The 26,860-nt window shown below is 37.9% G+C and overlaps 2 protein-coding genes across 3 annotated transcripts in view; one reads left to right on the forward strand and one right to left on the reverse strand.

Annotated features, from left to right (window-relative positions):
- ranbp10 (RAN binding protein 10) overlaps positions 1-21,138 on the reverse strand; it is a 36,196-nt gene extending 15,058 nt beyond the window's left edge. Inside the window, exons 1-3 of the mRNA XM_005449389.4 lie at positions 20,717-21,138; positions 11,419-11,530; positions 6,730-6,782 (exon numbers count right to left, since the gene is read on the reverse strand). Coding sequence (XP_005449446.1) covers positions 6,730-6,782; positions 11,419-11,530; positions 20,717-20,915 — 364 coding nt within the window. The 5' untranslated portion in view covers positions 20,916-21,138. The remainder of the gene's footprint in view (positions 1-6,729; positions 6,783-11,418; positions 11,531-20,716) is intronic.
- A 409-nt stretch (positions 21,139-21,547) lies between these two features.
- Positions 21,548-26,660, forward strand: tsnaxip1 (translin-associated factor X interacting protein 1). Of its 2 annotated transcripts, none has more exons than XM_005449391.3 (10): positions 21,548-21,766; positions 21,897-22,005; positions 22,222-22,328; positions 22,428-22,521; positions 23,516-23,712; positions 24,033-24,168; positions 25,080-25,243; positions 25,331-25,444; positions 25,728-25,837; positions 26,104-26,660. In XM_005449391.3, the coding sequence occupies exons 2-10, from the start codon at positions 21,990-21,992 to the stop codon at positions 26,201-26,203; spliced, it is 1,038 nt and encodes a 345-aa protein (XP_005449448.1). In that variant the 5' UTR covers positions 21,548-21,766; positions 21,897-21,989; the 3' UTR covers positions 26,204-26,660. The 2 variants fall into 2 exon arrangements, with proteins under 2 accessions (XP_005449448.1, XP_005449447.1); XM_005449390.3 differs by having other exon boundaries at positions 21,550-21,766; positions 22,191-22,328.
- The last annotated feature ends 200 nt before the right edge of the window (positions 26,661-26,860 follow it).

Below are 26,860 nucleotides of genomic sequence, written 5' to 3' on the forward strand. Positions count from 1 at the left end.
TGACCTTAATTTATTAGAATATTGCTTTGATGAGTTCCCTCTTTTGAGGGAAATTTTAAGAGTACAATTGATCCTACCATGGATGATGTTGTCAATGCACATCAGTTATCAGCTGTACTAACTATTCAATAAAAATTATTAGATGATAAACTTGCACTAGTTAACCCAGTGTGCCACCAGACAACTTGCTGAAAATGTGCTTCAGTACATTCCTATTAAAAATTTTCTTGTTTTTTTATGTTTTACGTGTTTATACACACTGCACTGCTCTTTCTAGAAAACACCAGAAATTGTTTGGAATCATTACACAAGTAAACACCAATAAAATAAAGTGGTACAGTGTAACTGACAAAAGTGGGACCAGCAAAGCCAATAATTCAAGGCAATAACAACCTGTATGACCCTTCAAAATAAAAGTATATGCTTTACACACAGCTTGGCACAGTATGGAGTGCTACAGACTGCAAGAAGCAACCACCATACAGTACAGTCTAACCTAAATAATTCTATACTGCTCTTTGAGAGGATGTAAAACGACCATATAGGATGGCATGTCTATATTATCCTGCCTGCCTAAGACAAATAAAATGATGCTAGTATTGATCTGTTATTAGTTCCTGTATCTCTTCCAAAGCTAAAATGCAGTCTCACACTGTCTGAGTGAGAAAGTTACATAGATCACCGCCTCTTTGCCCAAGTGAATTCATATCAGCTGACAAATGTCTGGTTAATCGCACAGACTTGATCTAAAGTTATATGGAAGTATTCTTCTATAGCACAAGTGAAATCGGTAAACTTTACAAAATCAGTCCTTGACTTTAACTCAATGAAACCTTAAGTTTTGCATGAATGGCTAACCCTGAACTGAGCACCCTGAAAGTGACCTGAACCGGACTGTTCAGCTTCAGCTCTGTTAGTGTTTCTCCTCACTTGCAGCTTGCATGTTGTTGCCAAAAAGCAAAGCAGGGTTAGGAAAAGTAGGTCGTGGGCGAGCCGAGATATTAGATGCGTACTTGTATGTGCATATGTGTATCTGTGAGCATGTCAAAAATTATTAGGCTCAGCTGGACGTGCATCTTTGTATCTGTATCCTGTGCATTGGGATATTTCTTTCAACTTACACAGCGCATATTGTCCTCTGTCCCTCCATGTGTTTTTTGTGCATATGTGTATATACACGTGTGTGTGTGTGTGTGTGTGTGTGTGCGCGTGTGTGTGTGTGCATGTGCGTGTGCGTGGTGAGGTATTAGATTAATCTGCTGACAGGGATATTGCCTCTAAAGCCAGGCTCACTGCTCCCACATGCTAATGAAATGGGCAGGCCTCCACAGCAGGATCAGGCACAGAGGTCAGCAGTGGAGAACATTGTACTATCACAGGACACACAAACGCATACACAAGGACAGAACTTTATTACATTTTTGATGTATAGCCATAATTCCAAATAAAACTGGGATGCTATGTAAGATGTAAATAAAAAGAATGCAGTGACTTGCAGATCTCATAAACCCATAACACATCAAAATTAACCTGAAAAATTAAACTGAGATATGTTATTATTTCATGAAAAATATTAGCTTGTTTTGAAAATGATGGCAGCAACATGTCGCAAAAAAATTGGGCACCTGGGCAACTAGCTATGCTAGCTAGCAAGAGGCCAGTAAAATGATAGGGTGTAATAGAGCATTGGCATGAATTTCACAGATGTAAAGACGAGCAGAAAAAATGAAATTTGAATTTTGTTGTTGGAAACATGAATGCCATGTTTTCCGATTAAATAGGAAAATGACCATCCAACTTGTTACCAGCACTCAGTTCAAAACTTATATCTGATTGTGTGGGAATGCATTACTGACTATGGAACTGGCAGCTTGCACATCTGGAAAGACATCAATGCTGAAAGATATATACAGGTTTTAAAGAAACATGCGCTCCCATCTAAAAATGTGTTTTTTTCAGGGAAGGTATTTCATAATTCAGCAAGACAATGCTAAGCCACATACTGGGTTGATAGTAGAAGAGTCCAGGTGAAAAATTGGCTTTTTTACAGTCCAGATCTTCAGTCCAGCAGCGGATCTCCTCAGTTAATGTGTACAGACTGTTGTTAAAAGGAGAGGGGATGCTACACAGTGGAAAACAAAGCCCCGTCCTAAGTTTTAAGGATGTGTTGGTATCATTAAACATTTGATATCATTTCTATCTTCTATTATGTGTATTATTGCATTCTGTTTTTATTAACATTTTACAGTACCCCAGTTTTTTACTTACTCGAGTAAAATGTGAACTAACATTTTACTAAATTTATTTCAAATCCAATAACACAATAATTTTATAAAAAGTAATATTTTACATTAAAACAAGAAAATAATATATGATTAATGTGTGGTTCCAGATCCCATAAAAAAATGAACATCCACAGTTGTGATGTAAAGAAAACCACAGAACCCCATGATCCAAGGTAGCTCCTGCCGGCGGTGAGGACACAAGTAATACCTACACAATACTGGTTTTACTTTCATTTCTGAACAGTTAAGAAGTTTGGGGTTTTTTTAAAAAAAAGAAACCAACTGACAAACATATATTTATTAAATTGCTTAGGCTTTTCCTCTGGCCCTGGTTAAAATTTCTCTCCTTCCCTAACTTAGAATATTTGCAGTGCTATAAAGATGCATCTTCAAAGATCTGAAACTTTACAAGCGTGAAATACTCGCTCTTTTAACTGACTTTTCAGAGATGCTTGAATCTTCAGTTCCAGCTTTGAACTCTGGTACATCTGACAGGTTTTCTTTTTTTAAGATATTTTTTAGCACTTTGCCTTTCATTAAAGAGATGGAGCAGAGACAGACTAGAAAAGTGTGTTTTTTTTAAAGCAGGCAGGGCAATGCCATGCAGCAAAGGTTGAGCAGAGAGTCAGCTGCTGAGAGCATTTTTTAGAAAGTGGTGTGCGCCCTAGACAATCAACCATCGGGTCACCCCATCAGACAGAGTTTTAACAGGATAAATGAAACCAGGAAAGTGTGCTATTTAGCATAGCAATTTAGCATAGAAATTTCAAGACCATAGCTTTCAAAACTTAGTTTTGAATCTTATGATTTATGATGGTAATTCCACCTCACAGGGAACTTATATAACACTTCAGAACTTTAACTCAAGAAGGATTTCTGAGTGCAAGATTTTCAATTTCACAGGTTTGATTTGGGTGTTTTTTGCCATTACTAGCAAAAACTAGAAAAGTTAAATACAACAACCTTGCAATAATTGCTCCCTTGATTAAGGATGTCATATTCAGCATTTGACAAATAAGTGTTAATTTAGCAGTTTGATCATTTTGGATGCTGCAGTTCGTGGGCTCAGTTCTATTGCATTATAATAACTGGAATGTCTAATATTGTCTGCATTCAAAATTAAAATAACAGAAACACATCTTTGCACAAAGACACCTTCACAATCACCATACATATACACTCACAGCACATATAGAACATTATACACTTCACCAGTACACACACAACATGTGCAGCATGCTGTGAAAGTGTGCACAGATGCACGGATGAGTGGGAACAAACATAAACACTCAGAGATGCAATCAGTGAAGCCCAGGACACACAGAGATAAATCTCCACAGTTTGGGACAAACACACACTGGCACACAAACATGCCGAGTTAGTCCGAGTTAAGGCAATCATCAGTAATCTGTGTACCAGGGCTACACACCATCTGTAGTAAAATCCTAGTTACAAAAAATACTTTCATAACTGATCTGTAACCAGTTGTGAAAAAAGCATCCATCCATGCGACGCTTTTCCACATTGTTCCAGGCCTTTGTGTGACGTCTAACACATGTGAATCAAGAAGAGAGGAGAATGAGGGATCTTTGTGTATGTGTGCATCTAGACTCTGCTGAACTGGCTGCCACCAGCCTCCACAGCATTCCACAAACCTCAGCCACCGCACAGATCTTAACCATTCAATAAGCAAATAGCCCCACACAGGCCCTGAAAACCACAGGATATGATTGGTGGAAGCACATACATGTTCTCACTGGTTGGGGAGAGGGAAGGGGCTTAAGTGAGGTTATCAGCAGCTAAGTGGCCACTATGTTTCCTCCTGTGTCACCGGAGGTTGCTGGACCATTAACACACGTCCAGATAAAACAAAACAATACAAAATAATTCAGTGGAAAAGTGGAGGACAAGGAATAAAACTGATGTGTTGACCTCCCATATGAATGCACTGCCTACTGTCTATGTACAGCATTTAGACAATAAAATGTTTATGTGTTAGCAGACAAAGGCTTGTTTCTTATTAAATCTTTATAGCAGCACCTTTGTCCTCTGAATTATAGAAGTGACCGCTGTCTGAGCTGTTCACACATGTAAACAAAGTTAGCAGAAGTGTAAGACAACTGATTTGTTGAGTAGATTTTTATAAACAACTGATTTCATTAAAGCTGCAAGTGTAATTCTCCACAACTTTATTCATCTTTATTGTAGGAATCTAATTCTTCTTGATAGAAATAAATACTAAGCTAGGTGAAAACTGGTGGAAAATTCAGTGAGTAATGATGATTTTCATTGTGGGCTGACCAGAAATGTACATTACGTGACATGTCATCACCGTAACAATATAACCACTGCACTGAAGCCACAGACAGAATAGGCTCCAGTCACACAGGCCTAGAGACCAGTTTATGAGCCCAGTATTTACAGTAGAGAAAAATGGCAAGTGGCTACTGGAATTTGCTGGCTATCAATCAATGAAAACCTTGTGGTTGGGGTCACCATTCACTTTCAAAGTAAAAGCTGCACATTTTGGAATGTGTTGGTTGCAGTGGTAAGGCACAACTTTTACTCTGAAGGCAAGCATTCTCTGTTTCTGGTTTGCATTGCACTTTTTAAACTTCCACCGCGGCTTGGCGGGTAGTTGGCCAGACAAGTCGGCATGTTCCACGCAAACTATGGCCAACCACAACAATCTGCTAATGAAAACATCAATTAAAAGAAGGTTATTGGTGCAGCACCATCTTTGTGACCAGTTTCAGTCAGTAACCTCCAGCAAACACTCACCAACCAGTCGGGGAATACATGTTACTCCTGACCTGTGATTGGAAGAGGGTCACCGACAACACTCTGGTCTGAACGTGAAAAATGGGATATATCTTCTGTGTCGAAAAAGTGAAGCCAACACGCAAATGCTTTAATTCTGCATTCTTCTGAGTAACCAGCGGGGGATTTCTGTGTTTGCTGTGAGTACAATGGTACTGTCTATGCTTGAAGCACTGATTTAACTGAGAGGTAACTGAGCTAAACCAAATGCAATGGTAAACATGTTTTTAAAAATCACTACAGTTTCTTTATTATCTGAAAGCCCCATAATACACGATGTAAGGTGAAACTGCCTATGAGGACACCCTTAGATTGACACAAAACACAGTCATTGAGATCTTTGCACATAGTAGTAATTTCACTGGGTGTTGGCTAAGGCTCTGGACCAAAAATAAACTCTGCATAAAATACAAACCGAGCAATCAGTCATTATAAAGTAATAGGTGGATCACCACGAGGCTGCAATAAGTCCATGTCATCTGTCACTGATCTGTATGACAGCTCAGTAACATGTCCTGACATGTTCTCTACTGCAGCCGTCAGACAAACTGCATCTAATTACGGCAGAAATCCTGAGCATCATCATCTCCACCTGTTTTCATCCCTGCATCTCAAAAATGTTGGTACTTTTCCAGCTTCTGATTTACCCTCAAAAATCAATTTCTTCTTCATTCCTTTCATCCACCTTTAGTATATTCCCTCCACACATGCATCCACATTATCTCCACTGCTACTTTAGTTCTAAAAATATCTCAATCTCCTAATAATGAACCCTTTATCAGGGTTTGCAATATACATGAGAAAATAGAAACAAGGCTAAAGTAAACAGTGTCAGTCTTTGATTGTAATCTAAGCCTGTAAGGGCTGGGGGTTAAGGCTGTTCGCCAGTAAGTAATTAGAAAGGTTCAAGGTTTTGGAAAGCCCCTCTGTAGCTGCTTCACTGTATTGAGTGGACTGTGCTGTGTGTAATCAAAATGGAACAAAAAAAAAGAGTGACGCAGGATGTTCATCTTCCCAGCCAGCCAAAGCACCCGTCCACTCTGACTGCTAAGTGGCAGAAATGCTGGCTTCAGTACAGCAAGCCAATGCTATTGGTGAACAATGGCATGATGACGCTCTTGCCATACCCTGGGTTGTTGAGTAAACTTTGGAATCCTTATTTAACCCTATTTTGCTAACTATTCCTAACACAGACCCCAAATTGTAGGCCTACCATCTTTTCATTAGAAATTCTGACAGCTATACGCCCACTATAACATTCATCCATCCGTTTTCCTAACTGGTTATGCATCTTAGCTGGAACCCATCCCAGCCGTCTCAAGGTGAAAAGCAGGGTACACTCTGGACAGGTTGTTGGTCCATCGCTAAAGCAAAGAGACAGACAACCACACACACCACTACACCTTCTGCCAATTTAGACTCACCAATCAATCAACCTAACATTCATGCCTTTGAAATATAAGACAAAATCAGAGCAGGATATTCAAACCTTGCATCTTCTTGCTAGCCACTGCACCACTGTGCTATACATTCATCAGTATATCTAAAAAAAACAAACAAACATGTCTATCTTTTCATCCTCCTACTGGTTGTAATACAATGACATTATTCAAGTTGTACTCACCAGGCAGTCTGTTCATGTTGACTCCCTGAGCAGACAGGCCAATGCCCATGTATCTGCACACAGCAAGAGACAAAAAAAATTAGATTTACATGTCATTACTGAGCACCCAGTACATTTAAACACTCGGATCAGCTTCTTCTCAAATATTTAATCCAGTTAGCTTTGCAAATTCTGAGCTGATGCTCATATACTCATGAGGGTTGGCAGAAGTAGAGTGTCTTCAAATTCTTCTGACTAGTCATCGTGATTTACTGAGTCCATGAGCTTAAACATCCAAAGTGGCAAACAAGGATAAGCAGTTGGTCTGCATCATTTTCATGAAGACCAGCTTAAAATGACAGCAAAAAATATTTTTATTAATTTGAACAAGTCAGCATTATTGCCACTTGAATGCATTTGGCATATTACAAAGTAGTAATAACATAAAGATCAGTAATAAATGCCTGCTTTGGGCCACATGGTTGGTCTTATTCAAATGTTTCATGCTTTTCAAATAAGTTTACAAAGTAAGAGGAGTAAAAGACACATCAGTCAAGTCTACAAAAACTCAGGGCTGCAGGGCATGTGTGAACACAGCTTTGCAGCGCATAGACATGCTAGCATCTCTGTGATGCTGGACTTTGTCATAGCAAGCTTCTGTGCTCAACAACAATAGCAGGTAAACTTAAAAATGCACCTGATGCTGGCACAATATAAAAAATTAAAGAGATCACCAAAGTTATTCAGCTCTCACTTATGTCTGCATTGATTTGACTGTTATCTAGCATTGGAATATATAATGAAAAAGACCAAAAATATCAGCACAGAACTTTGACACTCCATCCAACAGATGCAGAAATATTTCATCACCAAAGCTATGAACAAAAAGACTGATACACACACACACACACACACACACACACACACACACACACACACACGTAGATCCTAGCGGCTAACATGCAAATCTATTAATATGACTTATCACAGTAATGACATAATAATGAAAAAGAAATACGTAGACATATATTTTAATCTAAAACTGGGGAAATTTGCAGCAGCACAACCTACAACAACTAAAACATCCGAAGAGAGAAATCGAAATAAAAACAAGATTATTCTTAGTCAGTGCTCTACAATCATTTTTCAGTCGAATTAAACCAGTTGAGTGTCCATGTTAATTAATCCTCTCTGCTTTCTAGATTAATGTGGCCAATCTGCACAAAGTCAGCAGCACTTTTTTTTAAAACCAAAAAAGCTTTTTCCAAAGAGAGTTTAATAATTGCTATTCCACTAGTATATGGCAAAGAAAGGTTTTGTAATGACCAGTGATGATGAAACCAGTAACCAGTGACTAAGCCATTGAAGCAACTCAAATAACACAAAGCAATCTTTTACGATGGCTTTATTTATATATATTTTTTACCTATGCTGTTTCCTTTACCTCTGACAGATATTCTTCACTTCTTTCATTTAATTATTAGTGTTCAATTTTATGTTCATGCAAAATAGCTAAGCCTTAAGTTTCTGCAGTGGTATAGCTTGCCACTCTAGGCATGGTACCAATGGTTCACTGCAATGTTCATGCTATAAAATATGCACAACATATTTTTCTTTAATAAATTGACCCACAACAACTTTTATTGAGATTTATGATAATAAATATTTATTATACATAGACTACCAGCCAAATATATGAAGCATGTAGCAAAAAAAAAAAATAACAAGTGCTCAGCATCTCTGGGAGCTCCTTCAAGACTGTTGGAAAACCATTTCAGGTGACTACCTCATGAAGCTCATCAACAGAATGCCAAGAGTGTGCAAAACAGCAATCAAAGAAAAGGGTCAGTACTTTGAAGACGCTACAATATCAAACATGTTTTGAGTTATTTAACCGTTTTTTGTTTAGTACATTACAATGCCTTCAGTGAGAATCTACAATGTAAATAGTCATAAAAATAAAGAAAAAACATTAAATGCAACAGGCTAAAGATTCACTGTAACACCAAATTCTCTGACTTTTGATGGCGAATTGCAAAGCAAACCACTGAACTCTCTCAGAATATTTTCATTAAGTCATTCAATTGGCTAACTGCTACACTAGAGCATTTCAGTAAATGTGATTTAATTCATCTACATCTACAGTGGCGAATAAAAAGTTGGAGTTCTATTTAGTTTCAGTGTAAGCAGCGTGAAGCAATCCAAAGCAACAGATCCACAGCTTAGTTCTGCTACACATGACGCCGCCTCATTCAAAGTGAAGGAAGCAAGAGCATTGAAGTCCATGTGATTTCTGCTTAAACCACTTTAGATTGGTTTAAAAAGTTGTAAACAAAAGCTTTGATCCAATTGATGACTCAAATCATTGACTTCTAGGCTGTAGCCCAACAAAACTGTAGCGATACACCAATCAACCGCCCAGGGACTGGAATTGGCTCATATCAGTGATCAGGAGGTGACCCTCTGATTTCTCAAGGCAAATAGTCATGCACACTCACAGTCACATGCTAACATATTGTTAGCATGAAGGCTCTTTACTGTCAATGAAGACAGAAAATCTGCCAAAGTAGAGTCCGTAGGGTACCAGTGTGGAAAAAAACAACAACAAAAAAACAAGCTAAAGCTATCCACACCTTAGATACAGCCCTAGGCCAGGTATTGGCCTCAGTATGAGCAGTCAAAGGGTCAAGGTAGTTATGAGTAAAATTATTGAAGTGAGTGAAAAAGGTAAAAGGGTCAGTATCCTGTTATCCGGTAAAATGAGCAACTCATTTTTAGTTAATTATCTGATCCTCTTTCCAGTGGTAGAGGCCTTTATATTTCAAAGTTGCCTCAGTGAGAGAAGATAATATAACTTATTACACTTACTGCATGGAAAGTTCAATAATTTCTTTTATTCTGGAAATTGCATTGAAGAAAAGTTGGCTTTTGTTTGTATATGCTGTCAGTTAGAGAAAACTAGAATCATAAAAATGAGTATTTTCAGATTACACTAATACAAATCTGGACTTGGATGAGAAAATTACACTCAAGATATCTCTACGAAATTCTAATGAATTCAAATTCTTGAATTTAGGGCTTTTTCTCAGTACTGTCTGAGACCCGAGATGTGAGCTTATTTTTAAGTTTCAAAATGACTTATTAGCTTATGGGTGTAACTTCAAATGTATACACAGAGTACATGTTATTCTAGTGGCATTCCATGACACATCATCCAGCTTCTAGCTGCCTAAAAATGAAAGCCATACAAACATTTTTGCATCACTTCTTTTGTATGCCTAGCTGTTTACTGGAAATAGGGAGTGTTTACTGTGGAATTTGAATTTTTTAAATGGAGAGGTGTTTCAGCTCCAATCAAGTCACAAAAGAGAATCTGAAAGCCAGACATTTAACCACATGGCAAAATAATTGCAGAGATTAACCTAACACTTACTCATCAGCAACCTCAGCAATCACTGAATATGCTTTAGCTGAAAGGCAATGACTCTATTTTGTGCTGTATGGCCTCATTTGACACTAAAGATCTTTGCATATTCATTATATAGTGTTCATCTTTGACTGTTTTATAATGTAGAAATAAATTTGCCATTCAGGTCCTTCCAAAGAGTCCTGGAATAACAGAACTAAACTGAAGGAACTTTCTTGCTGTTAAATTCCATGTGGCAACTTTTTCAGCAACAGTGCACAACGTTACCTATTCTAGCTGCCAAGCTGAAGCAAACAACTCCAGACCCAGTTTATCTAGGAGGATACGCTTGGTGAAATAGACTTCTCTTAGTACTTTAAAAAAAATGTATCAATTTGAAACTGTGTGTGTGTGTGTGTGTGTGTGTGTGTGTGTGTGTTCTGATTAAATAATCAATTCCCACAGGGCCATGATGAAGAGGCAGTCTGGGCTCAAAACGTTCCATATTTCCTAATTCTGGAAATGACACCCAATTATTGTAATTCTAGGGCAACTAAGAAGAATCTCTTGACTATAAGCAACACAGATCTACAATTTTCAGGTGTAGTCCCTCACATTAGATGACAGTGATAATTACTAAAACTGTACTTTTAAGGCTGGCTACTATTTTCACTGGTACAGCAGATGAACAAAAACACCCTAAAATTTTCCACTGATGCAACTCTCTCTGTCGTGACACCAAAGGATTTGGACAGTAATAAGATAAGTGATATAAAGACTGCTGTTTTGATACAGACTCATGGTGGAAAAAACTTTGCACAACCAAGTTAACAGGTGTAAATGCAAAAAACTGACAAAAAGGAACAAAGACATTGTTACTGACAAGTTTTGCACCAGTGCTAAAAATGATTGTCATTAAAAAATGTGTTTATAACCAACAAATTAAATGTTTAAATGTTAATTAAAAATCCAATTCACGTAATTTATTTCAAGTTATTAAAGTTGGCTATTTTTTTCTTTAATATGAAACAATAAAAGGGAAGGTTTTTCCATATACACACATATATAAAACCCTGCTCCTCTGATAATATCCTCAGAAAACAGCCAGTGCAGTGATTCATGGACCTAAGCTTCAAAGTCAGAATATAATAAAAACTAACAACAAGGAAATACACAAAGTTACTGCAATTTTATTTTTGTGTGGGCACACTGAAAATGTTATGAATGACCCAGGGGGGGTAAGTCAGGTTACCATGGTAACATAGGGCACCAACACTAAGGTTTTAAAAGTTGCATCTGCTTACCCATCTCGACCTTTGCTGACAATCTTGACTTCAAAGTAGTAGATCCCACAGGCAGCAGGGATTGGGTGTGTGGCTCGCACTGATGCTGCATCTTTGTGGTTCTTTCCATGACCTGATAAAAGATAATTACAAGGTATACATGAAGAATATGGTAGCCTAATACAAAAGGACTTTAAAAAAAACAAACACTGGGCTTGCATTTGACTCCTGATTTTCTCAGTCTCATGATATGGCATCTGCTTGCAGTAGCACCGACCTGGGTTCTTAGTTTTTTCATAGCCTAATTAGTCATGGGCCCTCAAATATATCTGTATTTGTTGTGTTACATTAGCATTTTTTGCCATAAATTTGATATCTCGGCAAAAAAAACAAAAACAAAAAAACATATAAAAAGCAGAACCTGACTTTTAATGCAAAAGACAAACACACTGACAAATAAACACAACTTAGACTAGATGTTAAACTTAACATCTAGTCCAAATGACGTTTTCAAATGTAGATAAATAACTAGGTAGAAGTGTACAAAAGGCCACCCCCAAACAGCAGGTATCCATGGACATCGCCCATGGGCTAAATTGCCTTTAAAAAGACACTGGTTTACATCTACATTTGGTTGAAACATGGCCTGTTAAAAGTTGACCAAATTATGTTTATTTTTGTGACCAAATCTGCAGATTGTCCGAGGCACTTTGGAGGTAGAGTGCCCTTTATAACTTTTAAACCTTTTAAAGGATTTAGATGTAAAAGGATGTCTTTTTGTAAATGTCTTTTGAACAGCCTCAGAAGCTGACTTTTCACCTTGAACTTTTTAACCTAATCTCAGCATTCTTCAGACATCAAAGCTTTCTTCAATGTCTTTTTATTAAGGGTTTTTTTCTGTGTCTATAAATACATCTCTATAAATATGACAAAAAATATGAATGTGTATGCTCATATCTGCCTTAGTGTATACACACAGTTTTGGTTGGTAATATAAACAGAGCTTTCTGCATCTGGCCCCAGGTCTTTTGCAATAATGTGCTCTGAACAGACAAAAGACAGAGTGGTGTGGCCAGAGTAATGGCAGACATGTTTGATGAAGACCAAAGGCAGCTTTTCAGAAGAAGCTCATCTAATCTGAATATGGTAACAGAAACAGCTGTAGGTTTGATAACTAACCTAACTGGCATCTGTTTTCTTATTTTTTTCCCCTACATTTCCACAAGGCTGTGTTAGGCTTGCACCACAAGGCTGAGTGATCAGTGAGGCACAGATTATGCTCAGATACGTGTGGATTTCTCAAATAACATTCATCTTTTTGTTAAGGTGACTTTTCTATGAATAGGTTATACAGGGCATTGATTTAACACAGTCTGGTAAAGATGTAGACAATGAGGTCACAGGGCTCATGTATTGTGTCTGGACCAATTAGATTTGAGCACAACACACATTACTGTCTGTCATTCTATATTCAGATGGCTGCTTATGCAATCCGGTCATGAGAGAGAGAGAGGGAGAGAGACTAATATGTTCAGTAGTGTTGTATAACTGCAATCTAGCCTCTACAGTAAGCATGTGCATTTTTTTCTGTTACATGTAATCGCACCATTGACTGAGCTCACCTGTCACCACACATAACAAGTCACTGAGAGCTCTGTGTGTGCATGAAATGTAGACAGACTGTAACCTTAAACGAAGCAGCTGGCTGTTAGCAGACACCTTGAGGCTGTTGCTGTTTGTTGTGTGTGAGGGGGAGATAAGTGTGGTCACTAAAATAAAGTTATACATACTATAGAGTGGAACAGGAAGTTAGAAATATACTGGCTCAATGTGTTCTCATTTTTTCAAAAAATACTCTGTAAAATACTCTTAGTATAGCATCACTTGTATAGGTTTTACAGTAACAACACCTCTTTAACTGTGATCCTAACTTTTTTAATGATTATTTTTTATATTTTTTTTTAATAAGGATGCAACTATGACACTATTAAAAGAGCACAGTGCCATAATTGATAATGAACTAAAGCATGTTAGAGTCTGAATTACATTAACACTGCATAAAATATCCACATATGCTAGCCCATTAGTGTTTTTTAGGAAGCAAAAAGTGACAGGATGTTCACTAACACTCAATTTTGCATCTTTTTTGACCCACAAATCCACTATGCATGTTCTATCATGTTTACACATGTGACTGGCGTGTCTGTGCGTGTCTGTGTGTGTTTGTGTGTGTGTCAGCCAGTGGTCTAATTTTAGACCTCAGTAGGCCAGCAGGTCTCTTTGGAACTACATAAATGGGTATGTGAGATGGTTACTACCGTTAACCAAAATGTCTGGTTTATAACTCTGCATTCATGCTGATTCATGCTGATTAGGCCGTTGTGGTTTTTTATTTGTATTAGATAAGAAACTTAGAGTGTAACAGTGTTGTAAAGCCATTACCAAATTTAAATGAAAGGCCATGTGATTTAATATTAAAGCCCTGGCAGTATTAGACATTTCTGCTCTTGTGCGACTTTAAACCTCTCCACGAGAGTTCAAGGATCAACTGTTAATGTCCTGTTCCTCTTCACCCACAGCACTGTGTGGCCTTAATTGCTTACTAGAATATCAGCAGTCTGCCTCCAGGGTGTATTTTTGACCACTAGCAGAGGCAAAGTGCAAAATCTATCTGTTCAATAATAGCAAGCACAACAAAGACCAGAGCAACACGTTGCTAAATGCCTCACTGTGTCAAAAGAAGCAGACGAGTCCATATCACCATGTCAACATCATAATAAAACTAGAAGATTTATTTATACTATGAGGAAGTACAAAAATTCTTATATGACTTCATGAGGGAATTAATGCCATTTATATTAGAGCCTAGCTGACACCTCAACACCACCAACATATACTCAGCTATGATACTACTAAGCTACAGACTGTGCTAGGTATTAAAAAAAGAATTCACAGATGCTTTGCTGTTCAGACTCTTTGATTACATCTCTTATTTAACTTACTACAAAATAACTGCAATCGTTTGGACAGGTAGAGACTAATAAATTGGTTATCAAATGTGTCTAAACTAAGAAAATATTCAAAACAAAAGTGAACACAACAGTTTGGGCATGTGGCCATACAGCACGAGGCTACATATTACTTGTTTGTGCGCACAGATACACCTGGCACTTATGCTAAAAGGTTTCTATCTTCTGTTTTGGTCTCCCTGAGGCAGATTATGCTACACAACAGCACTTCATCACTGTGGCCTCTAAGAGATATGATGGCCTATATAATAATAGATGGAAAACTGGAAATGGTGTTTTTCCAAGACAGTAATATTAAGGATTTTTAAGTTACTTTATTTCCCATCTGATGAGAATGCCGATAAAATCTCATACAGTTAAAGTTAAATAAAATCTTAAATTAAAGATGCTATACACTGTCTTAAGTTAGCAATATACTACAAATATGCTATGAGATAACAACATTGTTGCCATTCTACTGACAATACATGAATGCAGCACAAGGGTCAGGGCCACGTGTACCTTATCCCTTGAAAACGTTAATCTCTGAACTTTAATTATGTGTCTTCTGCCTAGATAAGAGCTGAGGCAGAGGTATGTTTTCATTGCGATTTATCTACCTTTCTGTCAGCAGGATTATGCAGGTCAAAGTTAACAAAACTTGGTGGAGAAGCTGAGCATGAGCAGAGAAGGAAACTATCTAAATTTTAGCCTGTATCTAGATCACGCCTTCCTAGTGTGCTGCAGGAATGAGTCTTAAAAATTCATAAATGACATAGGATTTTTCATTTCTGGTTCCATTTTCTGGATCAGATTTTTGTTTAGATGCTGCAAATATGATAAAGAGACGTTTTAAATATTTTAATTTTTTTTTCTTAAAACACAGAAGTAAACACCCTGCATGTGAATACTGAAGGTATTACATGAACATGTGTTACCACATAAATGGCTAAATAAGGCTACAGACTTCAGGGAAATTCAGCACCAACTGATCACACTAAAAACAGGTGCTTAGTAGTGTTTATATTAACGTCATGCAATTGATGTGTAGTTTGTTTATATCCTAACAACTGAGTTCTGTATCTCACAATTGTATTTATGCTAAAGAAATTTTTTTAAAAAGTAGCATGACTGTGTTATTGCAGTCATATAAAGCTCCAAAGCCAAGCCAAAACAGGCAGTTACGACTCTACAGAAAAACAAAGTACAACCTTGACGCTTCCCTAAGAACTAGGAGAGTAAGTAGCAGCCAAGTGCTGCTATTCAAATGAACTGGTTTAACTAATTGTTAAGCGTGAACACCTTTATGAAAGCAGATGTTTTGGCAGTTTGCTGGTCTGGAGCATTCATTTGTGTTGTATATATTAGAAATTGATATTAGATATTAGAGAATGAACTAAAACAGGAAACAATTTTTTAAGATATTGTTGTTCTATAAGCTACTGAACGACTGGATTGGATTTACTCCGAGTTTTTCACATCACTATAATACTAGTTTAAAGCAACAGGTGTCTAGTTTACATATAGATGCAACTTCATACAGAAGCCTGAAAAATATACAAAATACCACATGCTGTAATATATGTACACACTTATTTTCACTTACATCTTATTACACATCTTTCTATCCATTTTTAACCAAGTCCAGATGGTGACTGAACTTGTGACTAGTGACATTTCCTTAACTCACTTTACTTTTGTTACAGTTGTTGGAGAATTCACACCTTTCTTTCTCAGGCAATAAACCAAAACTAAACGATATTAGAGTTTAAATTTGTTCATGCCACAATATTTAGCACATGCTGACAGAGCAGAGTTACAATAAATGTGTTTGGCTTCATGGCTGGTACAGCCAGCATTCAGAGATCTTCAATGAAATATACATCAACGAGTAAAAGGAGGCAACGTGGCAGCTATTCAACCTGCAAAACCTTCTGAGTCAGAGCCAACTCTCCAACTCTCCAATAGAGTTTGGGCAGCATAGCTGTGCCATGTTTCAAATTCATGCTGCATTTAGAAATTTCAAAAAAAATTATGATGGCACTCAATTTGGACCACTTCGGCCAATTCTAATTACCATGACTTCATCATGATGGCAACAAGTAAAAGTTAGTGTAATATAGGTTCTGAAACATGTAACATAACGATGCTTGGCAGGCTATTATGCTCTTTTTTATAACTAAACAACGTTGTAAATATTCACATATCACCTGTCATAAGAAGACAATTTAAAGTTTTCAACCTCTGAGTTGAATCAGAAAATCAGCATTAGCGAAAGTTAAATCAAAATGTAAAAACAAACCATTAGGTCTTTCTAAAAATACTAACAAACTTGTCTTTAAAAGTGTCAGTTCAAAATATGTCAAAAGTATTTAAATATCTGAGTATGCAGATCAAATATAATATAAACCAAAAAGAAACAAAAATCTGCACAAATCCACCTATGCAGACAACCAAACTATAAACAGTAATTTCATCTTAGTTTTTTGGGGCTCCGGATAACACCAGGGTGGTGAGGAGTGACTATGAGAATAAGTTCAAGGAAGAAAGTGGTTGCCACACACCTGTTGATGTACAATAGTTTGAAAAGTGATTGCCCTCTAAACCTAATAACACTTAGCAGCAAAAACTGCAATCAAGTGTTTGCAATAATGGCCAAGGAGTCTTTGGAGGAATTGTCTGTGGAGGAATTTTGGCCCACTCATTTTTGCAAAATTGTTTTAATTCAGCCACATTGGAGGGTTTCCCAGCATGAACTGCCTTTTTAAGGTCATGCCACAGCAGCTCAATCGGATTCAGAGGTGGACTTGTTGAGAGTGTTTTGAATCTCTGACCGGTTCCAAAACCCAAGTGCGCTTCAGGTTGAGGTCACACAGATGGCCAGACATTCTCTTTCAAGATGTTCAGGATCATCTCTTTCAGGAACAGAATTCATGGTTCAATTTACCACAGTAAGTCTTCCAGGTCCTGCCTTCCAGGCAGAAAACAGCTCCAGACCATCACACTACCACCACCCTATTTTACTGGTGGTATAATGTTCCTTTTCAGAAATGCTGTTACTTTTACACTAGATGTAATGGGACGCACAACTTCCAGGAAGTTTAAGTTTTGTCTCATCAGTCCACAAATTATTTTCGTAAATTTCTTGGGGATCATCAAAATGTTTTTTGGCAAACCTGAGACGAGCCTTTTTGTTCCATGAACGCTGACCTTAACTGAGGCAAGTGAGGCCTGTAGTTCTTTGGATGTTGTTCTGGGTTCTTTTGTGACCTCTTGAATGAGTCGTTCTTGCACTCTTGGGGTAATTTTGGTCGACCGGCCACTCCTGGGAAGGTTCACCACTGTTTCATGTTTTGCCATTTTTGAATAATGGCTCTCACTGTGGTACGCTGGAGATCTACAGCTTTAGAAATGCCTTTATAGCCTTTTCCAGACTGATAGATCTTAATTACTTTTTTCTCATTTGTTCCTGAATTTCCTTGGATCATGGCATGATGTCTGGCTTTTGAGGATACTTTGGTCTACTCCATTTTGTCAGGCAGGTCCTATTTAAGTGATTTCTTAATCGAAAATGGGTGTGGCAGTAATCAGGCTCTGGTGTGGCTAGAAAAACTGAACTTAGCTTACCAAAGATGTGACACACCACAGTTCATTTATGTTATAATGGGGGGGTACGCCACAGTCTAAGTGACGTAAATTTCATTATCAGAAGGTGAGCGCAAGGGTCCACGCAGACATCTGATTTCAAAGAAGTATAACAGCAATTATTACTCCAGCTTTTGGTGTCTGTACACAACAGAGAATGACTGGGGCCTTAGTTGTGACTATTCCGCAGCAGCCTGTAGGTTTCTCTATATGTGCACTTTAATTTCAACATAGCTCAAAAAATGGGTTGTAGTTTGAAATCATCATGCTCCTATTTAGATAAAGGCTTTCCTTTTGCTCAACTAAATTTTGAAAAGTATGTGAATTTGAAATCCCATACTATTCCTTTCGTTCCACTTCAGTCCTGTTATGGTTATTCACAGTATATATTAAAGTGCTTCTCTCACAGGTCAAAGAAATGATTAATTGACTTTTTTGAAACTATTTGCTTTTGAAAATTGCTGTTCAGTTAAAATTTTGCTTGGTACACAGACATTGTGATTACTGTAATTCATAAAACATAAATCTACAGCAAAACAATTAGTATTCCAACAAAATCCTTAGTCAACAGCTTGGTCTTTCATCAGGGTGAATTTATTATATGTGTAATAGTTTAAAAGTGCAAAGAAAACACTATAGGGTGTGTTACAGAACATTATATTTATTCCTACTATGTATTCCTACTATGCAACTGTAACCCTCTCTTTATTTCTAAGTTAATAAAAAAATTGTCTTTGCATCTCCAGAGGTGTAAAAAGTAACACCATTTGCTGCATTTATTGGTACAAAGTCATTAAGTTTGTTTAAGTATCTATCTTGCTGCTGAGGCTGCGAGGATTAATCTCTGTCAGTGTGCAGCAGGACTAGGTAGACACTGCATGGCCTTGAACAGAGAAAATTGGCACGCTGGTCAAAATAGCATCCAAACCACAAGGGTGAGGGAACAGAGCAGGAACAACCAGGAGCAGAAAAAAATATCTCACACACTCCAGAACAAACCTATTTATATGTCATGCCTTAACAATAGTGCAGTGTCACTGAATCTGTGCACCTTTCATAGACATAATGACTCCATGTCCAACATAACCTCAACAAGAAATGGCATGACTCATCCTCAGCAATACACCACTTTGAGCCAGTGCCAGAGCTGTTAGGTAATTCTAGACTAGAATACAATGATCTTATAAGCACTGATTATAGCAAAAGGTAAATCAGCATTCTCAACACAACAGATAAACTGAATGGAAGCTCATATTCAACTGCTCATCAGCAGGGACCTGATCAATTATGCATTAAATGATCTGCGGTTGTATCTGGCTTTAGGCCCGAGTCTATAAATAAGAGGCCCTCCCTGCTATTTACAAACTGTAGGACCACCACTCCATAAACCTCACAAAATGGATTACACAACCTTAATTTTGAATTACACATCTTGCCTGCATCCTCTCGCCTTCTACACAGGGCCCAAAGTAGCCTATCAATTGGGATTTTTCACAGTGTGTGATTAAAGTCTTGTAGTGTTTTCCTGTTTTGGTGTGTGTGTGTGTGTGTGTGTGTGTGTGTGTGTGTGCGTGTGTGTGTGTGTGCGTGTGTGTGTGTGTGTGTCGGGGGTGTCTGAACAGCACAGAAGCCGTCACACGGATGTCACCTTGTTTTGATATAGGTGGTTGCTAAATTGAGACGGCTAAAAGCCCTGCTGTCAGCTTTTATCCATCTGAATGAAAGACTGACTGAACCGTCAGGTTGCTGTTAACGTTAAAATGCCAGAGCCTGTCGATACTCCGGATTTATTACCAGAACGGTGCATTTTGGCCTAATGTAATGCGCAGAGGCCTCCTCTCTCACGGCAGCACCTCTGTTGCCTGCTAGAGACTGGACCTGAGGCTGTTGTTAGGCTCGGGGCACGCAGATCTGAATGGAGGTGGACGGAAAAAATGATTGGAAAAGACTTCTAGAACACTGCTCTGAAATCACGCGAGAAACACAAAACAATGCCATTTTATCCTGTTTGCTGTAGCACTGTACAGCTTTAATATTTCAACTAACACTGCACTGGAAAACAACAAGTTCTGTTGGTGTCCACCTCGGAACCTACTGTCCTCAATTCAATATCAGGAACAGCTAAGTTGGCTAACGTTAGCTGGTTAGCCACAAGGCTAACTAATGTGTTTGGTTAACAGCTTTCTGTTAGCAAGCTCCCGTAAGTTAGACAGGGGTTTGCCAATAAACTATGCGTCGTTAGTGCTGCCAGTGTCCCCTTCCAGTACAAAGCGAGGAGAACGTCAGATGCAGTGAGTTTACTGCAAAGCAGTAACGTCATAAACAGTAAATAAACAAAGAAGAGCCATGATATTGAAGATGAATTTCAGTGTGACGGTAATGAGACCGATGGCCAGGGTTAGCGAGTTCACTGTCACCCATCTGGGCATTCCTCTGCTCATTCGTGAAACAAAGCAAGGTTACAGGACAGGAGAGGCAGCTCAGACTAGATTTACCAGGACTGCACACGCACATACACAGTCAACATAATCGCATACTGAGTGTGTATGTGTGTGTGTGTGTGTGTATGAGAGAGAGAGACCCCCCTTCCGCAACAACACAGACAGATTTGAACTGCTGTTTTGACTACACACTTAGGCCCATCAGTGATGAGCCAGGTCTCTAACCTTTGTAATGGACCCGTAGGTTGTTCTGTGACAGCCCAATGTAGCTGTATTTATCCTTGGGGCTCCAGGATCGGGGTAAAGGGGTCTCTTCCTCGTTTACAGCCGGGTAAAGCCGCTTCAGCCTCTCGTTAAGCTCGTGCTCCTGGTAATTAAAAGCAGGATCTCCCAGCGGCAGGCTTCCCGCTCCGAGCTCTGTCATTTTTTTGGCCTCCTGTTTTTGTATCTTATTGTTCGTTTCTTTCTATCCAAAGCCCAGTGTCAGTCCGCTGGAGCTGTAGGCTGAGAGTGAGAGGGACTGAGGGGAGAAAATAGCAGCGGTGTGACATCCCCGGATAAGCAGCAGAATGTACTGTAGGCTGAAACAGTGTCGTGTGGGTACTGTAGTTCAGCTGTACGCTCGCTTTTATGCTAATGTCTCTAGAAATGACTACAGAGTTCCACTACTGTCAGACGGGTTTAGGGCCTTCCAGTGAGATAGGTGGCTAGGAAATGTAGTTTTCGTCTGTTAAACTTACACACGTTTTCAAAACGTTATATAATTTAATTTTGAACTTTACATGGTGAAACTTGTATTTATTTGTGAGTGACAGGGTCTTTTTAAGTATTAATAGCAGTATTATTTCCACGGCGAAATATGTGCCTGTTCATAAAAACACAGTGTTGTTTACAAAGTTTTATTATATTGTAATTAATATAGCAGATATGTGAAATAGCCTTTATAAAACACGTTGCCATATATTAGTTATTATATATCAAAGTTAATGATTGAGTTGAGCAGATAAAATCATTGCCATTTTTAAAATTAGTTAGGCGCGCACCGGGCAACTACGTGGGGTCTTGTTGCGTAGTCAGTCATCGTTACCATGGAAACCCTGCTACAAATGTTGTGCTGTGCGACGCTAAAGCTGATCTCATTGAGTTAAACGGAAGAAATACAAAAGTTTTAAACGGGCTAAGTGTTTGTTATTGTCTACCCTTTATATCAAAGCTATAAATGTCACCAAACAAAGATATAAAATTTCCACCTTTAACACCGTCACAAAAAACAAGGCAAGTGATAAAATGACTTCATTTACACCAAATATCATGCTACGTTTGTTTTTATGTATAAATACATTTGTATTTCAAAGCTTATTTAAAGTACGTTTAAGGCAGACTGACTGTGTTCTTTGCATATTAGACTTACATATGAACACAATCTGCAAAGTTACACAGCCCAGGAATCAGAGGAAGGACATGAAGAGGAAAGTGCTGGTGGTGTATCTGTCCAACCATGTGCAACGAGAAAGGTACGTAAATCAGGCAACATTTCACAAACAGCAGTCTGACTTTGTCCTGCCAACATCTAAATTCTTTTCATTGGTATAAAGATCATTTAAGAACTTTATGGCATCTTTATAAACGTTATCTTTCAGTGTAACAGCAAAGTTCCTTTCACAGTACTGTGTGTGCCTTTGTGTGACCAATCATGCAGTGCTGGACAGGAGGCAGTTTCTTTTATGCAGGCCCAGACAGAAAGCCACAACTTCTGATGCAGCTGGAGAACTATGTGAGCAAGGAGCTTCATGCTATCGACCCACATGAGCCGAAATTTCAGGAGCTGAAACTTCAGGTGAAATGTTTTTGTTGATTGTATTTATGTTTAGAAGATATACACGTATTTTCTTGCTGCAGTCTAAGTACTTAAAATCTTACTCTACTTTGCCTACAGGTCTACCGCAATGCATTTGAATGTTTCATCACTGCCTTCAAAACTTACCAACCCCTTCTGTCTGCCATTAAAAAGGAATATGAAAACACCTTTGGTCAGTAACTCTATTAGAAAGCTAGCCTGATTTGTATAGATTTTATAAAAATGCTATTTAAAAAAACAATTTATAGCAGATTTGAGAAGGTTTTGAACCAGATTAGAAATGGCATCCCACAACATTTTTGGGAAAAACAGAAAAATATACTACCTTTGGGTAATAGGTTAATATAATAGGGTAATAGGGTTAAGTTATATATTTATAATAAATATCAATATTCTCTCACATCTAAGTGGTAAATGTCTTACATCAAACTAAATTTATTGGTTCAAATGCACATGCAAAGAGAGGATGTACAATAGTAACAACAACGTAGATATCTCTTTAGAGACAGGATGGTTATGGGAATATATTATGAGGATTCTAGGCTAAAGTATTTAGCCTAGTATTTAGTCTAGCCTACTTTGACTGCAAAGTATAATTTCATTAGGACCTTTCTTGCAGTCATAATACACACCAACCAGTGTGGTTCCATCCAGCCTTGCAAAGTCAGGCAATGTATTTCTTTGTCAAAAAAATATTATTCAGAATTAATTTCTCAAAACTTAGTGAAGTTAATGTTCAGTAATTATATTAATAATTTTGAGTCTTCTCTGGGTACTATTCTGTCTCTTTGCCATTCATTTTTGAGTGTTTTCTTCTAAATCATCCTATACATAATCATACAGTTTTCTTCATCGTTGTAAGGATTCGACTCAGCATTTGTGAGAGCAAATCTGGGTTAAGAGGTTAATAAAATTAGTGGAAAGGATTCCACTAGATTCCAATAGTTTTCTAAAAGGTCCTAGCAGTCTGTGTAGGCAGTAAAATGATAAGTTCTATTGTAGCATAGAAAGAGTTGGTCACAACATGTTATTCTAACCTAGTTTAAACTAATTGTCTATTCAGTAAAAAGATGGAGTTTGTATAGGTTAGCTTTTCTTTGTATAAAGACTTTATATCAGTGAGTTGATTATTTGCTGTAATGCATGCATTGTGTACATCTTTTCAGTTCGTCAGGGAGAACAAATCAAAAAGCTGGAACCACTGCAGTCCCATCTGAGGCTGGTGACAGAGGAATGTGACAGAAAGATTCAAGCTCGCTGGGCAGAGGAGCAGGCTGAGATTGCTGCCTTGAAAATGGAGAAGCAGAAGCTAAAGGAAGAGATTGAAGCCATAAGAAAGAGAGAGAAGACAGTGCAGGCAGTGGTAAATGGCATACTTTTAATTTTATTTTTGTTTAATTAATCATGTGACTGTTAGTCACTTGGATGAGTGACGAAACGTTTCTCCCACTGAAAATGCTACATCTAGATAAACAGAATCAACTTTTGGAGATTTACTTACCTGGATGATTGAGAATGCATCAAGACATGTGACTTTTAAGGGCATGAAAGTTTTTATGAAAGCATAAAAGCTTAAGGGCATGAAAGCATACACACAAGCCTGCGCATGAAGGAAATTTATCCATCAATTAATAGCTCATCATTATCATATCAGTCACCCCACTGCCTGTTGTTCCTCTTAAGGTGGATCATCTGCAGTCAGAACTGTCTGACCAGTATCTGCAGTACCGGGAGGAGCGTGATGCTCGCAGGTTGCTGATTTGGCAGCTCAATGACATGACAAAAAGTACTGTGAAGGAGGAGCGTTCTGCAGACAAAAGTACAGTTATAACAACATCTATTACATCTTTAACTACTTAACAGTGAACTGAAAATAACTTAAGGTCCTTTTTTTTAGATGGGAATTTAGATGTGATTTCTTCCCAAAATAAACGTGTATGGTTTTAAGACAATATAACATATTCTTTATTGGGATTAATTAATTGATTTATTTTATTTTATTTATCAAAGGGATTACTTTCTCACACTCTGACCAAATGATTTGAAGGTTATTATGAGGAGTCGGCATAGTAACAGTATATGTACGATGGAAATTAAGGAAAAACAATTGATACCCTTTAAGTGATACTGAAAATAATAATTTGTTTAAACGTTGAAACTGTCAATATCTTTATTGGATGGTATTCCTTAGGAAACATTTCCAGTGACTTACTAGAGACTCTCTGTAACTATTGTAGTAATGGAGAATAACTCTGTAAGTTTTTTATAGAAATAGATAGTTTACACTTTGGGAAGTGTGCTTGTTTGCTGGAAACAAATACCAGTGAGTAGACTATGGGTAGAAATCTGTGCCATCAGAAACTGAATTTCTGCCCATAGTAGACCTTTAGCTACTCACCTTTAACACAGTGTTTCTTTAACGGTGAGTTAGAAAGAGTTCTAACTCTGTGAAAGTTTGCAAAAATCTGTTCTTTTAAGTTTTATTTCACTAATTTCCAACATTTTTTGTATTATTATTGATTATGATGTGGGGCATGCCAGAAAAAGTTTGAAAACCTCCTTGAGAACCTTTGGCTCATCATAAAGATGGAAAAGGCCAACATTATCTATATTTTTAAAAAACCCAAGTACAGTAACCTCTAGAGCACAGCTAAACATATGTTTTTATGTTTATAAAATATAAATGTCTATAGGGAAGTGTGTCATGCTCTTACATGTGTTTCCATTTAGATTGGAAGGATCCTGTGGAACTGCAGCTTGCTCTAAAGGTGTGTCGAGAAGACCTGAGGAACGCCCAGGAGGAACTGAACAGGATGAATGCAGAGTACTGGGGTGTTGTGCCCCAGTGTGACTGGGACGCCCTTGAACAGAAACACCAACGGACCGAGCTACAGGTATCTCATGCTGGATACTATATGTAGACTTCATGACTTAACATCTCAACAGTCTTTGGTGACTTTTTTTTTCTTTTTATTGTGAAGTTGAAGACACTCCAGGACGACTTTGATCAGTTAAAGAGTGAGCATGACACTCTGCTGGAACTCCACAAAAGAGGCAGCATGCAGGCCAAGACACACGTCTCAACCTCTGTCCAGGTACTTTACGTATGTAGAACTTGAACAGATTTTCAATCCTATGAATATTCTAATAAATGTAATGTGTGTGTCAATATTTGTCTCTAATCTAATAAATGTCACCTGATAAAGCTGATAAAGAGCCTAAATATGAATAAATTAGGGTCCAGAAGATCGATACTGCTATTCCAGCGTTAGAGACAGCTTGACATAAAGAGTGGAGGAAATAATAATATTTGCAAAATGTCATCGTAAACTGACAAAAAAAGTAGCGACCAAACATTGCCACCAAAATGTTTTTCAGACTGATGAGAGTGGGTCCCAGTGGCAAAGCCACATTCAGTCCCAGCAACAAGAGGAACCAGTCACCTCTGATGCCCCTGAGAGCAACATGTTCCCTGTCCATGAGTCTAGGTGATAAAAATAGATATACATTGAAACATACACACATATGCATGCACACACAAATAAATACTGGATGAGTCAGTTTTATTTATACTGAATAAAGTCATAATTTTGCCTCAAGGGGCTTTAAAATATGTGCAGCATACATTACTGCCTAGCCTTATACCATCAGTTCAGATAACCCTTGAAGGTTATGAGTAATTTTCTGTGTCTGGTTCTGTTTTACTATGTCAAATGAGAGCCATGTGTATATATGTGTGTGTTCATATGTATAGGGAAGCCCACAGGACAACATATTTTGGAGAGGAAACGGATCTACATGTGGCCTCATCTCAAGGTGAAGCAGGCAACAGTGGTGATCCCATCTCCTCTTAGAGCCTGGGTTTAGCGGCTGGGGTCTCAAGTTTGAGCCTTGATGTAATTCACAACATGTGATCAAAATTGTGAAGATGCTGAATTAAATATTAGAAATTGTGGCCACTGGGATACTTGTGAGTTTCCAAGCTTTACCTTCAGCTCCTTGACAATTCAGTGGAAAATGTACCATCAAATCTTAAAACCACTTTCCTAACAGTGAGTGAAATACTCGTATAGTATTCATTCTGTATTGCAACAGTTCAATGATCTTATTCATCTTATTCACACAAATGTAAAACAAATGTAAGAACAATGCCCTTCACCTCTTTTGTTCTGGGGAAAATTAAAGCCTTGTAAAATCAGCCAGAACTATTTTCATTTGTTCCCTGGAAATGGTTAAGTGTTTTTGTTGATTTTTGCTTTGCTAACTGTGCTAATCAGGCTAAATGCATCTTATTAAAATAATTTTAATTCATATTACTTTCTTTGATATGGTATTAAAAGGGGCCTACTATGCCATGTCCATTCATTTACTACATTCATATTCTTCTCCTTTAACAGAGTATCTTTGCATGACTGACAGTTCAAAATAATCCCTGTTTATTTTATTCTGGGCCTTGGTGGAGTCCTTCACTTCATACTTTCCTCTTTCCTTTAAGCAGACTTTCTTCTGAT

This window comes from Oreochromis niloticus, linkage group LG7, assembly GCF_001858045.2.
Source record: "Oreochromis niloticus isolate F11D_XX linkage group LG7, O_niloticus_UMD_NMBU, whole genome shotgun sequence".
Taxonomy (NCBI): domain Eukaryota; kingdom Metazoa; phylum Chordata; class Actinopteri; order Cichliformes; family Cichlidae; genus Oreochromis; species Oreochromis niloticus.

Coding starts and splice junctions, on each gene's coding strand:
- tsnaxip1 (XM_005449390.3), top strand. CDS start 21,711: ATGTCACCAAACAAAGATATAAAATTTCCACCTTTAACACCGTCACAA. Junction 24,169..25,079: donor GGAGCGTTCTGCAGACAAAA/GTACAGTTATAA, acceptor GTTTCCATTTAG/ATTGGAAGGATCCTGTGGAA. Junction 25,838..26,103: donor TTCCCTGTCCATGAGTCTAG/GTGATAAAAATA, acceptor TCATATGTATAG/GGAAGCCCACAGGACAACAT.